The following is a 15,620-nucleotide window of genomic DNA, read 5'->3' as shown; positions in this document are numbered from 1 at the left end:
AAAAAAAAATCCTCCTTTCTTTCTCTCTCCTCTTTCTCAACAGAAGGGCAGCCTAGCAAGACAGAAAATTTTCAGATAAAACCTGTCTGACTCCACCCAATTGCCAGAAAGACTTGGGCCCCACCTCTACCCCCGCCAGCAAAGGGCAATCAAGTCCAGTCTCTGGGGTGATATCAGAGAAGGCACCATCAGGATTGGGCTGCTCATCACTCAGAAAGCAGTAAGGTCCTCACCTGAACCTCCCTGTCAGGTACAGCACAGGTGGCAAGCCTGGACTTCTTTCACACCTAGTAGAAAAGATGAGGCACCCTCTGGTTCTGAGCAGACCCTGTGGAGAGCTAGGACTTTCACCCTTGCCACCAAGTAAGAAGGCAGCCTTGGGATAGCTGAAGCCGATGGTAGCCTGGATTCCATTCCCTGCCCCTCTACATTGCATGTGCCTGGTACTCCATTGCCCATCCCTTTATAGCTTCACCTCAAGTCTGCTGTCTTGTCCAAGTCCACAGCCCCAATTTGAACCCCTCATCCAAAGATGAGCCACTTGAGGACCCTTTACTAGTGGCCAGTGGAGCATGGATGAGCCTGACTGCTATGAAATTCTCTCCTATAATCCTCACCACACCCCCTAGGGGAATGGTAGCTACTATCAGTCTCAAAATAAAATGTGGAGGCCAAAGCAGAAGGTGACTCGGAAAATATACCTGACCAAGTAAGTAGAAAGGAATAGCACCCAGGCCAACTCCAGACCTGTGACCTTTGATCACTGTACTATGGTGCCTTTGCAGTACTTGGGGGTTGAACCTAGGGCCTTACAAATCCAGGCAAGCGCTCTTCTGCCACATCACTATTTTTTTAAGGGTTTCACTAAATTTTCCAGACAAGGCTCATGTTGAATTTCTAATCTTCCTGCCTTACCCTCTTGAGTAGCTGAGATTACAGGTAGATACTGCCTTGCCTGGTTTGCTGTAGTTTTTCCTAAAGAAAAAAAGATGGTGATGGGAGATGGCACAGTAGGTAAAGTGCTTGTTGCACAAACCTGTGTTCAGGTCCTCAGAACCCATATAAATTGCCAGGCATGTGAGTTCATGCCTATAACACTGGCACTGGACAGACAGAGATAGGGAATCACAGAGGCTCACTGATCAGCTAGTCTAGCTGAATTGGTAAACTCAAAATTAACCAAGAGATTCTGTCTCAAGAAATAAGGTCAATGATTAAGACAATTAAAGTTGACCTCTGGCCTCCACATGCACACACACACACACACACACACACAAGCACACATACAAAAATTTCCTTGAGGACTAGAGGGATGGCTTACCAATTAAGGCATGTGCCTGCAAAGCCAAAGGACCCAGGTTTGACTCCCCAGAACCCACATTAGCCAGATGCACAAGGGGGCACACACATCTGGAGTTCGTTGGCAGTGGCTGGAGGCCCTGGCTTGCCTGTTCTCTCTCTCTCTCTCTCCTTCTCTCCTTCCCTCTCTCTCTCCCTCTTTCTTTGTCAAATAAACAAATAACTATAAATATAAATATTTAATTTTTTTAAATTTCCTTGAGTAGAAGCATATGTTTGGAAGTCACATCAATGTGGCTTAATTCTCCACCATAAAGGACTTTTTGACTGTGCACTCCCTAGAGAAACACAATATTTGATAATTCTCTTAGAATTCCACTTTTATGCCAGAGTGTCTCTGAGTACCTACCATGACAGCCAGTCAGTGCAGAACATCTGGTCAGAGACAGCTGCAAGGCTATGCTATGTGAAGAACTTACGGTGGGGCCAGGGAGAAGGTTCAGCAGGTGAAGTGCTTGTTGACAAAAATGAGGACCTGAGTTCAGATCCCCAGCCCCCATGTAAATTCTGAGTGTGGTGGCACGTGTCTGTAATCCCAGCGTAGGGACAGAAGTCACCCCTGAGGCTGGTTGACCAGCTAGTCTAAATGTGTAAGTCAGCTCCAAGTTCTTGAGAGTTCTTGACTCCAAAAAGCAGCTGAAGAGCAATTGAGGAAGACACATGAAGCCAACCTCTGGTCTCCACACAAATGTACACATACATGTACCCACACATGTGCACACACAGGGACAGATACACACAGAGAGAGGGGGAGGTAAGGAGAACTTGATGTGATTTGCCTCTACTAGTGAAATGTTTAGATGTTTCTATATTATGCTGAAAAAGACGTTTACAGTATTTTGATTTAGGTTATATGGATGGACATAGAGAAGAGTCTTAACATGACTGCTTGGGTTTTATTGAAGGTCTGGTGGAGATATTAAAAGGAAAATGGGGACTTTTCATTTTGATTCAGAGCCAAAAATCCACCAGGCCCCTAAAAACTTGTTGTATAAGAATCAAGTTTCTGTTGTACCCATTGTGTATATGTGTATTCCCACCACCATCTGGTGTGTGCAGTGTGTTTACAGAAGTTTTAAAAAACGACAAGAGCCAGTGCCTTTGGCATCTGGAATACAGTGACCTGCTTCAGTTTGTGTTCGATTGTGATATCTGTGCAAGTGGCCAGGTGAAGCTGTATTTGTCATGTAACATGAGTCAGTGTCTAGCAGGTGCATGATCAGTTCACCTTGAGGCCTTTAATAATATTGGTTCACCCATCCTCAAGGTAAATAGGAGTAGAAATGTCTTCATCTCCTTAACCCAGAAACAGCAGGAAACCTCTCGCTTTATTGCTCGTTGCGGAGCTGCTCAGGGTGAGAGGCGCTGAGACGCGAGCCAGGGCAGAGGCACAGGGATCAAGGAAGCAGCCGTGCATTTGCACTTTCGCTTATGCCTTCGGACGCTTCAAAGGTAGGATATTGGCTACGAATTACTTGTGCTCTATAATTTCTGGTCTTATTTAGCATCTAAAACACAAATGCATCATACACTGAAGACTACTTTTTAAAGTAAATATTAGTTTCTTTTCTTTTCATGTAATACTCAAATGTTTTATTTATTTATTTATTTATTTATTGGTTTTTCGAGGTAGGGTCGCACTGTAGCCCAGGCTGACCTGGAATTCACTATGGAGTCTCAGGGTGGCCTCGAACTCACGGTGATCCTCCTACCTCTGCCTCCTGAGAGCTGGGATTAAAGGCGTGCGCCACCATGCCCGGCTCTAATACTCAAATGTTTTATGTTCAGGAAAAGTGATTTTTTTTTTAGTCCATGTAATATCTTTAGTTATTAATAGTGGGTAAGGGGTTGGAGATTTAGCTCAGTGGATGAGTGCTTGCCTAGCAAGCACAAGGCCCCGGGTTCAGTCCTCAGCACCGGAAAAAAAGAACAAGAGTGAGTGAGTGGACATCATACTTGTTCATTTCTGTCATCCTGCCATGAAACACACTGTCACAATGACATGAAGGCCTGTGGGTTGCTTTCCCAGGCCCTTCCTGGTTTATTCTGAACCTCTGAGGTAACAGTCCTCTGCCCAGGGGGACTGCGCCTTCGCAGCGTGAGCAGCATGGTTCTGCAGCCTTCGGTATCTGTAGTCTGTCCGCTTGTGTACAAAATGCCTCGCCGTGACTGAGGCCACAATCACCACGTTCAGAGCAAGGACCAGGAACGAGAACAGGTGCAGACTGTCGAAAGGCCGCTGATCCTGACTGCCTTCTGCATGTGTTTGAGGCAGAAGTCCTGCATTGGAAATGATTTTTTAAAAACAGAGTTAGCATTGCAAAAGTTGTGGTTGGAAAGATGAGCAGAGTTTGGATTGCAAGATCCTACATAAAAATAGTAGACACAGTAGCAAGCATGTGTAACCCCCAGCCCGCCTGATGAAGAGATGGAAATAGAGCCAAGAGAATATCAAAAGTTTGGAGGCCAGCTAGCCTAGTGAATACATTGGTAGGCAGTGAGAGACCTTGCCTCAAAATAAGATGGGAGGTGATGACCAACGCCTGAAGTTGTCCTCTGTGGTACCAGGGCTTTGAACATACTAGGCAGGCACTCTGCCGACTTGGCTATGTACTCAACCCCACAAAATGACTTTTCTTTTTACCTGACTTTCCACTTGCACTGTGATCCCTTTTCAGACGAATGGGTCCAATGATGGAATCAGCCTTCCACTTGTATGAAGAAACATCTCGTTTCCTTCTAGAGACACAGCCTTGATTGCAGCGAGATTCCATGTCATTGCTGTCACACACCAAAACCTTACACCGCAGATACACAGAGTTCAGACTTCTCAAGAATTTAAAGGCATTAAACTGGAATCTTCCATAACGCCCAAATAAGGGATAGATCATACACGTCTCATCTCGGCTGCATCTGGGACAGAAGTGAGACACACTTTCAGAAGAGGCATAGAAGCTTAGGTTTGGGGACACTAAAAGAGATGATAAACTCCTCTCTAAACTGTCTATATTTGTGAATCCAGAAATGTCTCAAAGCTGGGACTGAATCTCTGATTCATGCGCACTAGAGACATATGATAGAGAGCTAAAACTGTGAGTCTGGTTCCTGAATAAGACAAAGTGGTTCCTCCCAGGTCTAAAATTCTGGTCAGAAAATCAGTATCTATCCACTGAAAATCAAACATTTTCCTTACATGCTCAATAGCAATATACAAGTGCACCTTTTAGGGAATAAGGAAACTTTTCAAAGAATTTTACACTTTTTTGGGAAGGTTTTGAGGTAAGGTCTCACTCTAGCCCAGGCTGGCCTGGAATTCACTGTGTAGTCTCAGGGTGGCCTCAAGCCCACGGCGATCCTCCTACCTCTGCCTCCCAAGGGCTGGGATTAAAGCCGTGTGCCACCACGCCCAGTGAATTTTATATTTTTGTTTTCCCAATAAAATGACATAATGCTCTAAGTATGACACACATTAAGTGATCTTCCAGGTTTTTGTTGAAAATAGCCAAAATGAACAAAAAGCAGGGCTGGAGAGATGGCTTGGCGGTTGAGGCACTTGCTTACAAAGCCAAAGGACACAGGTTTGATGTCCCCAGGCACCACATAAACTAGATGCACAAGATGGTGCATGTGTCTGGAGTTTGTTTGCAGTGGCTAGAGGCTCTGGCATGCCCATTCTCTCTCTATCATCCTCTCTCTCGCAAATAAAAATTAGTATTTTTTAAAATGTACAGGGGCTGGAGAGATGACTTAATGGTTAAAGAATTTGCCTATGAAGCCAAATGACCTAGGTTCAATCCCCCAGGACCCATGTAAGCCAGTTACACAAGATAGAGCATGAATATGGAGTGCAAATTCATTTACAGCAGCTGAAAGCCCTGGCACACCCATTCTGTCTTTCTATCTGTCTGTCTGTCTGTCTATCTATCTATCTATCTGCCTCTTTCTCTCTCTCTCTATTTCCCTGAAATAAATAAATAAAATATTTAAAAATAATCCCTGAAGCTAGACTTGGTGGCACATGACTTTGAAAAAAAATGTACAAAAAGCAAAAACAAATAGTCTTCTTGACAAAATTTAAGGTATTTTTTTCTACTAGAAGATATTTTGCTATAATACTAAACTTTTGAAGGATATGAACTGTCTATATAAATGTTCTAACTTATATCATAGCTGTATATTTTTAAAATATTAAGCTTAATACAATTCTATGATAGTTGCTCTAGGAAAACTCTATAAACCAAATTACTTGATTAAAATCATCAGTACATCTGATAAAGAATAGCGACAGCAATCACATCAATACATACCCACTTTTGATTAAGTCATAGGTCGGAGATGCAAAGTCTGACGTGGGAGAGGCTCTGCAGGTATCCAGAAACACAACCAAGTCTTGATCTGAGCTGTGCAGACTGACTTGAACAAAGAGAGTCTGGTTCAGGTCCACGTAATACGGTGACTCGTGTATAGGGTCTTGGAATGAATTGGATTCAAAAAGAGCCATGCTCGTATTGTATCTGCCCAGGGCGTTTTGATTTTGTATGACATCATCTTCAGTCATGTACATGAGCTCCACGGTGGAGTTGTATTCCATCTCACACTTCACAACAATCTGGAGATGTTTCTGACGGGTGATCACTGCAGAAGTCGAGGATGTTGTAAAGGTGATTACATTGGTGTAAATAATTGAATGGTCTTCAGCCTACAGAATAGGATGGAATTCAGATTTTATATTTTTAACTCCATTAATATTTTAGAGCACACATGTGAATGGCACTTTCAGGTAGAGACATAATTTCCTTAAATCACAAGGTAACAGCTTTCATGTCAAATACTTCAAACCTTAAGTGTGGCTTATTGAAGGAATGCTCTGGGGAAAGAAAAAAGCATATTACACTTGAAGATGGAATTGAATAGAATTTTGTTTCAGTTACATTAAAATCATTTCTGAATGCAAATTTCCTGTCCTATAAAGACTTTAAACTGACCAGGCCTGGTGGTGCAGACCTGTTACCACAGCTGCTTGGGAGGCCAAGGCGGAAGGATCGTAAGTTCAAGGCCTGCTTGGGCTACAGAGTAAGCTCCAAGCCAGCCTGGGCAATTTACTGAGACTGCGGAAAAGAAGTAAAAAGGGTGCTGGGAATGTAGCTCAGTGGTAGAGGGCTTGCCTAGCGTGCATGGGGCCCCAGGTGCAACAGATGAAAGACTGGACTTTACAACCCATCCCTGCGTGGAGAGCACTAAGCTGGTGTGGCGGAGTAGCTGCCCAGCTCTACATGGACAGAAGACCTGCCTCTGTGTTCACTAGACTTCCTTCCTTAGTGTCATAATGAGGTTTGTGTGTTCGTTTTTGACAAAATATCAACATTATTTATTTCTGTCCTCTAGTATAGCTTCCACTTTTTTAAATTACATTGCTGTTTAGCATCCAAAGTGAAAAGCTTAGAGTCTATATCCTGAAGAATTTAAATGTAAAAAGTGCTTAAGATCTCGAGTGGGATTTCTAGAACATGTAGAGCAAATCGCCAATGTACAGAAAGGCCTTCATATTTAAAATAAAGATGCTCTGTCTTTTGTCTTTACAAAGCAAATAAGATCTAAGAATGTAGCTGAAAGCTTACTAAATACGGAATGTAAACATTTTTTTGTACTGCTCTTCCTGGTTTTGCTAGTAAACCCAGCACATCACAGTGACTCAAGCTCTCTAGTGGGAGTTTTCAGAGTTCTTCATCTTTGGGTGGAAAAATACCCCCTTCCAGTTACCCTGAAAATGAGTGAGACAATTGGGCCCTTGTGTGTGAGTGAGGGTATACACTTCCATATCCACACATGCTTCTAGTCCAACCACTAAGAACTGGCAATGTCTTGTGGAAGAGGCTGGCAAGCATTAGGCTTATGCATTTGGCATTTGGCAGAACCCAGCCGTCAGCTTCATAGTACCTTTTTGACTGTACCACATCCATCCAGAGGGATAGCAAATTCCACAACGTTTGACACCTTGGGTCTGCATGTCGGATCATTTAGTTGCAAGTCGTTCTCATTGTACCTAAGTGATTCTAGGTAAGATCTGCTGATGATAACTCTCATCTTGTCAGAAGAACACGTTAAAGATGCTGTCAGATGAAAGAGGGGGAGAAGAGATGATTACATGATGATAGTTTCCAGCTTTGAACGTTGCATTTTGAAGACTTCTGTGTGCAGATAAATTTCTAAAAAGCTGAAACCCATGTTGCCTTACATGGTAGGATAGAAGCCTGAGACAGGCAGTCAACAAGCTTTTTACAGTGTTCAATTGCACCTTATATAGAGCTAGAATCTGTAAAACCAATGTTTTACAAACTCCAGATGCATGCACCCCTTTGTGCATCTGGCTTTACATGGGTACAGGGGGATTGAACCCAGGTTGTTAGGCTTTGCAGACAAGCCTCTGAGCCATCTCTCCAGCCCCAATTCTTTTTCTAATGCTTCCTACTTGGGCAGTTCATGAACCTGAGAATTGTGTTAGAATGTTAATCTTAGTGACATAGCAGTGGTCTGTTAATATTAAAATTTACTCACATACAAAAAAACCTGTTCTTAATTATGTTGCAGAGACATTAAGGGAACTAGTTTCTGTATTCTTTTCAGGTTATAAAAAAAAAAAAAAAAAACATTTGATTCCTCCTGTGTTGTCATCCACAGAACAGATTCTCAAGCTTCAGATTATGACCATGCATCTGTTTATATGTGACAGGTTCTCACACAGGGAGAGCCACAGTCGGGCTATGAATTAAGTAGCAGTTTCTATGCATGTGATATTAAAAGCTCAAATAGGAGGTCTGGGCGATGGTTCAGTGGGTAAAGTGCTCGCCATGGAAACATGAAGACCTAAGCGCAGATCTCCAGCACCCACGTAAAATCACGGCACGGCAGCACATGCCTGTAATCCCAGTGCTAGAGAGGCAGAGACAGGAGGATTCCTAGGGCTTGCTGGCTAGCTAGCTTAGTCAAATCAGTGAGCTCTAGGTTCAGTGGGAGAACTTGTCTCAAAAACAAATAACAACAACAACAAAAAGGAGGAGGAGAAAAAGAAGGTAGAGAGAAACTGAGGAAACCCCACTGACATCGGCCTCTGGGCTCCACATGCATGCATAGCTACACACACAAGTACACCCCCATACATATGCATGCATGTCACATACACAAAGACAAAGAGCTCAAAACAGCCAAAGGGGCTGAAGAGATGGCTTAGCGGCTAAGGCACTTGCCTGAGAAGCCTAAGGACCCATTTTTGACTCTCCAGATCCCATGTAAGCCAGATGCATAAAGGTGAAGCAAGCACAAGGTCGAACATGAGCCCTAAGTGGCACAAGTGTCTGGAGTTCGATTTCAGTGCCTGAGGCCCTGGGGCGCCCATTCTCTCTCTCTCCCTCTCTCCCTCCCCCTCTCTCTCTCTCTCTCTCATTCTCTCACTCTCTAAAAAAAGAACAGCTAAAGATCATAAAATTTGACTTACTAGTGTTGACATTTTCTGTATAAACTGAAGTATAAGAAGCAGAGAAGCCCCGGTATGAATTGGCATAATCTGTAGATAAGACGACAGTCAAGGAGTCTGAGGAAGATTCGAATGTGTGTGTCCCACGGCCACAGATCTGCCCCATCAGGCCAGATGTGGTAGAGGAGCCATCATAGACTGCAATAAAATCGAACCTGCAGTGTTCATCCATTTCTAGGCTGAGAAGAAGGACCTCTGGTGTAAAAGCTTTTCCAACCACTTCAGTCCTATTTTCTGCCATCCCATTCTTAAACAATTAAGGAATTTCCCTTACAATGGCATCTCAGGTTTATGATGACAAGTCTGGGCCTTTGTCAGTCACTAACGGGACCTCAGAATCTCCCCAGAGTCAGCTTACATAGGTATAGTAATATTGTTAAGGGTTTTCCTTTATCATTGATCCTCTGACACATACCCACATATGGGAAAGAACATTTGGTTATTCCATTATTTCTCTTCCCCAAGTTGGCCCCTCAATTGCCAGGTAGCTTCACGACACAGGAAGTCGACCACAGCACTTACAAAATCTCTTTGAAGTTTAATTTTATCCTGTAATCTTTCTCCACTTGGATATGCCACACACAATAAGCCAGCTCAGGATGTGGCTTTGGGTAGTTGGGGCTGGTAAAGGATCCTTCCAAGGCGTCCAAATAACCACCACAGTCTGGAATAGCTGCAAGGGACATGAAGATGGTCAATGATCTAGATGGAAGTCATTTAGAAACCACCTGTAATTTGTCTCCTGCGTGTGAAGATTAACCTGTCTTCCGAGTCGTACCCCATCTCTCTCTTATACATGGGTTGGGTGTTGAGGTCTCCAACCTTCATTGGCATTGGTAGAAGTCAGAGAATGAGTCCTTATCCTGCTGAGAAATGAGCTATGCTAGTCTGTCCTGGAAGGAGGAGCCCTCCACTGAGCCACAGACAAGAAAGTCAAATTCACAGTATCCCTCAACCTGTCGCCGTCTTATAAGCCACATCCCACTGCCATGAGCAGGAATGGGTAAAAACGGAAAGCTCATGGGCTTCACCACAACCAAGGAATCAGAATCTCAAAGCTGGGACTGAATCTCTGATTCATGCGCACTAGAGACGGAGGACTGCTCTTCTACCAACTAGGTCTCTCTGTGGGATCGGACTCAGATGCAAGAGGCCACCGTCCCGGGCAGGAGCAGGGCAACCTGAGCTTGCAGAGGGTGAGGAACGTCAACTTACAGGCTTCGGAGGAGAAGAAGTAGTAGAAGATGAAGATAGTTCTCGGGATTTGCACCCAGTCAGTGACAACTTGAAAAGTCAGTGAACTGGAAGACGATTCAAAGACAGGAACGAAGTCATTTCTGCTGCAGACTTTCCCGAGCCGAGGAGCACTGGTAGAGCTGCCATCAAACACTTGGATGTTTTCACTTTCACAACTTGCATCTGGATTCAGCCTGCAAACAGATCATGGTTGTGGCCGGACAAGAACCACTAGCAAAGTAGGTTTCGAAAGGTGTTGTCCTTTGTTCATATTGACAAAACAATGTATAAAGTAGTAGTCATCTGCTTCATTTAAACTTCCCTAAGACCAGTAGCCAGTCCCAACATCCTCAACGTCCTGCGCCCATATTAAGTGGATAGCAGAGGTGGGCCTTTGAAGCCAGAACTCCATTCATTCTCCTGTTTCCGTTGGTCCTGTTCCCTGTGCCTGTGTTACTATTTGGTATAGAACCTTCTAACGTAGAATTCATCTTTGATGAGGTTGGATACGTAAGTCTATTGAAAGGAGAGGCAACTCTTTCTAGGTAAAGCGAACCTCAGGATGGCTTTCTTCTCTGCATCACCACTTTCTCATTCTAAACCACAGTCCCACACTTTGAATTGAATGGGGCAGCCCAGCATTTCAGTTTTTGTGAGGGTTCATCTCCTATGCAGAACCTCTGGCACCACCCACCCCATCTGAACGGGATGGTGGGCATCTTGTGGTGGCCCAGCACATGTGCCTGGATGAGCCTCCCAGATGTTTTGTGGCTGAGGTGTGAGAGCCACTCAAGTAAGATAGGAGACAGGGCTAGGAGCTGAGAGGCTAGGGTTATTCTATTTCCCTCCCATTTCTATTAATCCATGACCTTGGACCCATTGAGACTTCCTATCTAGTGCAGGGAGATCTGACTGCATCTGCTGCAGAGGGTTCTAGAGACATCACCTGGGGCAGAACTCATGAGGCCCTGGGGCTTTGTAGCTCAGTCTCCAGAATCTCAGCATGGCATGACATGGCCACTTACAAGCAGCATTTATGAATGTATGCTGTTTTCAAAACATGGCTTTAATTGCAAGTGCTGGGTCCTGCCCTCATAGGCTTTGATCTCACTTTATAGGGTACAGCTGGGAATTTGGTTTGTTTGGTTTTTTTTTCAGCTTTTATGATGATTATAATCAAATCAATGTTTACAACCAAAGTTGAAAGCTGTAAGCCTAGAATCTGGCAAAAGACTACTGGGTACTAACCCTGCTCATTCCTGGACTCCTTGTGTGACCTTAACACGTTCTCAACCTCCAGGGGTCTGTAACCCTGGCAGTGATTTCACAGGCTTGGGTAGGCAGTCCTCAATGATGATCTGCTCCTACGTCATCATCCATGACTGTAAGCCCTGATTGCCGCTATCACTGTTGCTGAGAGACTGCCATTGTCATCATGATCACTTCCACTGTCAGTGGCAGCAGTGTTCCCCAGCAGAGACCCCCACCTCCTGCCCAACATGGCTGGTGCCAGGGCCTCGTTGGGGGCTGCAGCCCCACTTACTGCACATGGGAGAGGATGAGCCTGACGCTCCTGTTTTCTGGTCTCTCAATGGTCCAGGTGCAGTTCTCACTCCCATCCAGTTGCAGGATCAGGGCTCTGTGTGTCTCTCCCAGACTGGCCCCGCCCAGACTGGCCCTGCAGCTTGATCCACCTAGGAGAGACCACAGTTGGCACTCAGGATGGAAATTAGGACTCTATCTGCCCCCATACAATAACTACAGAAGGAAGCTAGGAGTGGTGGTGTGCACTGTTAATCCCAGCACTGGGGAGGTAGAGGTAGGAGGGTCACTGGGAGCTAGAGGCCACTCTGAGAGTACAGAGTGAATTCCAGGTAATCATGGGCTAAAGTGAAACCCTGCCTTTAAAAACAACAGACAAAAAAATGTCCATAGAGGGCTGGAGGGATGGTTTAGCTGTTACAGTGTTTGCCTGCAAAGCCAAAGGACCCAGGTTCGATTCCCTAGGACCCATGTAAGCCAGATGCACAAGGTGGTGCATGCATCTAGAGTGTATTTGCAGTGGGTGAAGGCCCTGACACACCATTCTCCCTCTCTCTCTCTCTCTCTCTCTCTCTCTCTCTCTCTCTCAAATAAATAAATAGATAAATAAACTTTAAAAACATTTTTAAAAATGTCCATAAAAGGAAGCAACTAATTGAGAACAATGTTCCTCTTACTCCAAACCAAGTCACAAGCCATAGGTTTGTCCTTCTAGCCCTTAGAGAGAAAAATGTCATTTCTCTACATATGGTCTATAAAAAGAACATATTTGGGCATGAAGAAAGATAAATTTGAAAGGAAGCTTTATAACTAGAATATGTAAAGAATTCTTAAAATTGAATAATTGAAAAATAAAGGACCCAATTAACTGGTTAAAGCTGGGTGCAGTAGCCGACAAGTTGGGTGTGGCGGCCGACACTTGTAATCCCAGTGTTTGGAGGGCCAAGGAAGGAGGCTCCCAAGTTCAAGGCCAGCCTGGAGGACGTGATGAAAGACTGCCTCAAGAAAACAACAACAAAAACAAGACATTCTTTCAAAGGAGACTCACATTCAAAAAACTCCATGTATTTCAAAAAGACCTGTTCATAGTCTTTTTCATCTGTGACTGGTAAGTGAAAATGGTCTTATGAAAAGTCCTTCAGACTGATTGAGAGGGGGAGGGCATATGATGGAGAGTGGAGTTGTGAAGGGGAAAGTGAGGGGGAGGGAATTATCATGGTTTATTGCCTACAATTATGGAATTGTCAATAATATTAAAAAGTTCTTCGTTTTTGTTTATCTAACAACAGCTGTGTTTCCTAGGAAAACAATCAGAAAAGCATAACCCCACAATCCCATCCATCCAGAACCAGCATCATCATTAACACCTTGCTGTGAATACTTCCAGGTTCTTTATGTCATTTTCTCTTCCTGGGTTTAAAAACAACCTGGTTCATATTTCTAAATATAAATGTTATTATGTTGTAAAAGCTTAAGTACTTCTTTCCTCTGATGGAGATCCTTTCTTGTAGATACTTTATTTAACATTTAAAAAGAAAAACTTGAGCCAGGCTTGGTGGCGCATGCCTTTAATCCCAGCACTCAGGAGGCAGAGGTAGGAGGATCACCATGAGTTTGAGGCCACTCTGCGACTACACAGTGAATTCCAGGTCAGCCTGAGCTAGAGTGAGACCCTACCTCGAAAAATCAATAAAATAAAATAAAAGAAAAGAATTTTAAAAAAACTTGCATGAGTATTCCTTTGTAGAAATTTACCATAACAAAACCAGTGACAAAAATTAAGGTTGCTTTAAAATTATGCAAATACAAGTATTCTCATACGTGTTTCATTGTGTCCTGTTAGGGTAGGGTTATTTCCCAATGATACCCTATGATAGTGATTTTTTTTTAATTCAATGAAAATGGTCATATGGGCCTAAATAAAAGGAGTCCTAAACCAAAATCCCACCAGGAGCAATAGAGTATACTCTGATAGAAATTCAGGAAGGAAAGCTTTCAAAGTCTGGAAGTGGCACTGTGAAAGCTGTTCCTCCCTGTTTGGGTTGAGAAATTTGGTCCAATTTTCTTACCTTCAGCCTCAGTGTAGTTCAGCTCTGCCCAACAGGAGGCCACTAACAAGGCCCAAAGGAAAAGTCTTCCTGTGACAACCATCTTCGTCAGGGGCTGAGCAGCCCTCGGGGCTGGCAAGCTTTTATACTACTCCAGGCTCTATAAGCATGTGGTTTCATAAGTTTCCTGGCCACTTGTAGGAGAACATGTCAATGTGGCCATGAAAGAGGCGGACGCATGTGAGAACAGAGCAGCTGCGGGGCTGCCCTCCAGCCAGCGGCCCGCCTCAGGGCACTCACGGGAAGGGCTTGGGCAGGCCTGGCCCAGCAGGCCCCGGGGGCTCCACTGCTGCACAGCTGGCTCTGGAGATTTCTCTGCTGACTGACCTGCACTTGAGCCTTTGCCCTGTCTGCAGATCACAAGTGGGTGGCACTGAAGGACAGGAGAAGGCTAGCTTTCTGAGGAAGTTTTAGTTAGATAGTGAGGCCCAAAGAGAACCAGGAGATGCCACCTCACCCTGATACAGAACCAGACTCTTGGCAGAAATGGAACTTGTGTTGATTGAGACTGATCGATGGACAGCATGCCCACCTGCCCGCAGTCTAGTGCTACCTAAATAAACAGCGCAGGGGGGCTGGCTCTGGGGTCTGCCCTCCAAATCTACAAACCAGGTGGGTCCTCCCTTGCCTGTCACTGCCTGGTACTAGCTCCGCCCTGCTCAGCTCAGCTCAGCTCTGTTTTTCTGGCTCTGCTGCTCAGCTCTGCCTCTCTTCCCTCAGCCACGAGGACACACATGAGTCTAGCTTTCCCTGGGATAGAAGGGGAGAGAACTGGGGCTGGAGAGATGGCTTAGCGGTTAAGCGCTCGCCTATGAAGCCTATGGACCCCGGTTCGAGGCTCGGTTCCCCAGGTCCCACGTAAGCCAGATGCACAAGGGGGCGCACACGTCTGGAATTCGTTTGCAGTGGCTGGAAGCCCTGGCGCGCCCATTCTCTCTCTCTCCCTCTATCTGTCTTTCTCTCTGTGTCTGTTGCTCTCAAATAAATAAATAAAAAATGAACAAAAAAATATTAAAAAAAAAAAGAAGGGGAGAGAACTAACCCTGTTTCTTGGTCTGGGAGATCTCGTCCGCTTGCCTCTGCTTCTGCTTTGTAGGTTGGGGTAACTTCTCACTTTGATTACGTGCCTGGTCTTCCTCTGGTCTCGAATCTACCATGTGTGTGTTTCCCTTACACCCCAGATCTACCAAGTGGGCGCTCTCACCAACTCTACACAGGCTTGATGCCTGTGTGATTTCTTTAAACTTGGGGTAACCCTCTCAGTGCTCATTTCTCCTCTGAATCTCCTGGTCTCTGTTTTGATATCTGCCTTCTCATTTTTTCCTTGAAGAACACCATTTGCCCTCTCAACTTTCCTACATGGAAAAGCACATGGCAGATGCCATGCAGATTCATCCTATGTCTTCATACACAGCTCCTAGATTCTATTTGTTTTCCATGTGTTAGCGGCTTTAATTTAAGCCTCCGCTTCTCTTAAATCCCAATCTCCCTTAAATAAACCCCACAATTTGTGATTTCTCCCTAAATAAGCTTAATAATTCATAATTAATCCTTCTTGAGTCTCTCTTTATTAATTCTTTATTAAAGGTAGGACAGAACCCAAAACTTGGAGTTCATAAATTTGGGAGACCCCTTCCTCAAGCCCCCAAATCTGTACTGATACCAGTGACTCCTGCAGTTATTGCTGCTCTTCTCCAGAAATGGAAGCCTTTGGGATCAGCAAGCCAGGGACAATGTGGCATCTGGGTACATTCTGAGCCCATCTGGACCCCTCAGATACCCACAGGGCAGGGCCTGGCTCTGAGGGTGACAATGACCCAAGAAGGAGCCTCTTGCTTCTGAAC

General features: G+C 44.6%; 1 protein-coding gene across 1 annotated transcript; it reads right to left on the bottom strand.

Annotated features, from left to right (window-relative positions):
- Positions 1-3,400: 3,400 nt before the first annotated feature.
- Positions 3,401-13,819, bottom strand: Cuzd1 (CUB and zona pellucida like domains 1). Its single transcript, XM_004659205.2, has 9 exons — positions 13,738-13,819; positions 11,670-11,820; positions 10,106-10,320; positions 9,413-9,563; positions 8,852-9,069; positions 7,297-7,469; positions 5,667-6,058; positions 4,004-4,272; positions 3,401-3,639 (listed from the first exon to the last, which is right to left on the bottom strand). Exons 1-9 carry the CDS (start codon positions 13,817-13,819, stop codon positions 3,401-3,403), a joined length of 1,890 nt encoding a protein of 629 aa, XP_004659262.2.
- Positions 13,820-15,620: the final 1,801 nt, after the last annotated feature.

The sequence above is a fragment of the Jaculus jaculus genome, chromosome 1, assembly GCF_020740685.1.
Source record: "Jaculus jaculus isolate mJacJac1 chromosome 1, mJacJac1.mat.Y.cur, whole genome shotgun sequence".
In the NCBI taxonomy this organism is placed as follows: Eukaryota; Metazoa; Chordata; class Mammalia; order Rodentia; family Dipodidae; genus Jaculus; species Jaculus jaculus.
The sequence above is the reverse complement of the archived record's forward strand: the minus strand, read 5'-3'. Positions and strand labels throughout refer to the sequence as shown.

What these genes read in the sequence shown, in the direction of transcription:
- Cuzd1 (XM_004659205.2), bottom strand. Translation starts at nt 13,819, where the DNA reads ATGGTTGTCACAGGAAGACTTTTCCTTTGGGCCTTGTTAGTGGCCTCC. An exon ending in TACAGAAAATGTCAACACTA is followed by an intron (nt 7,470 to 8,851) that starts GTAAGTCAAATT and finishes TTCATCTGACAG; the next exon opens with CATCTTTAACGTGTTCTTCT. An exon ending in GATGTGGTACAGTCAAAAAG is followed by an intron (nt 6,059 to 7,296) that starts GTACTATGAAGC and finishes CCTATTCTGTAG; the next exon opens with GCTGAAGACCATTCAATTAT.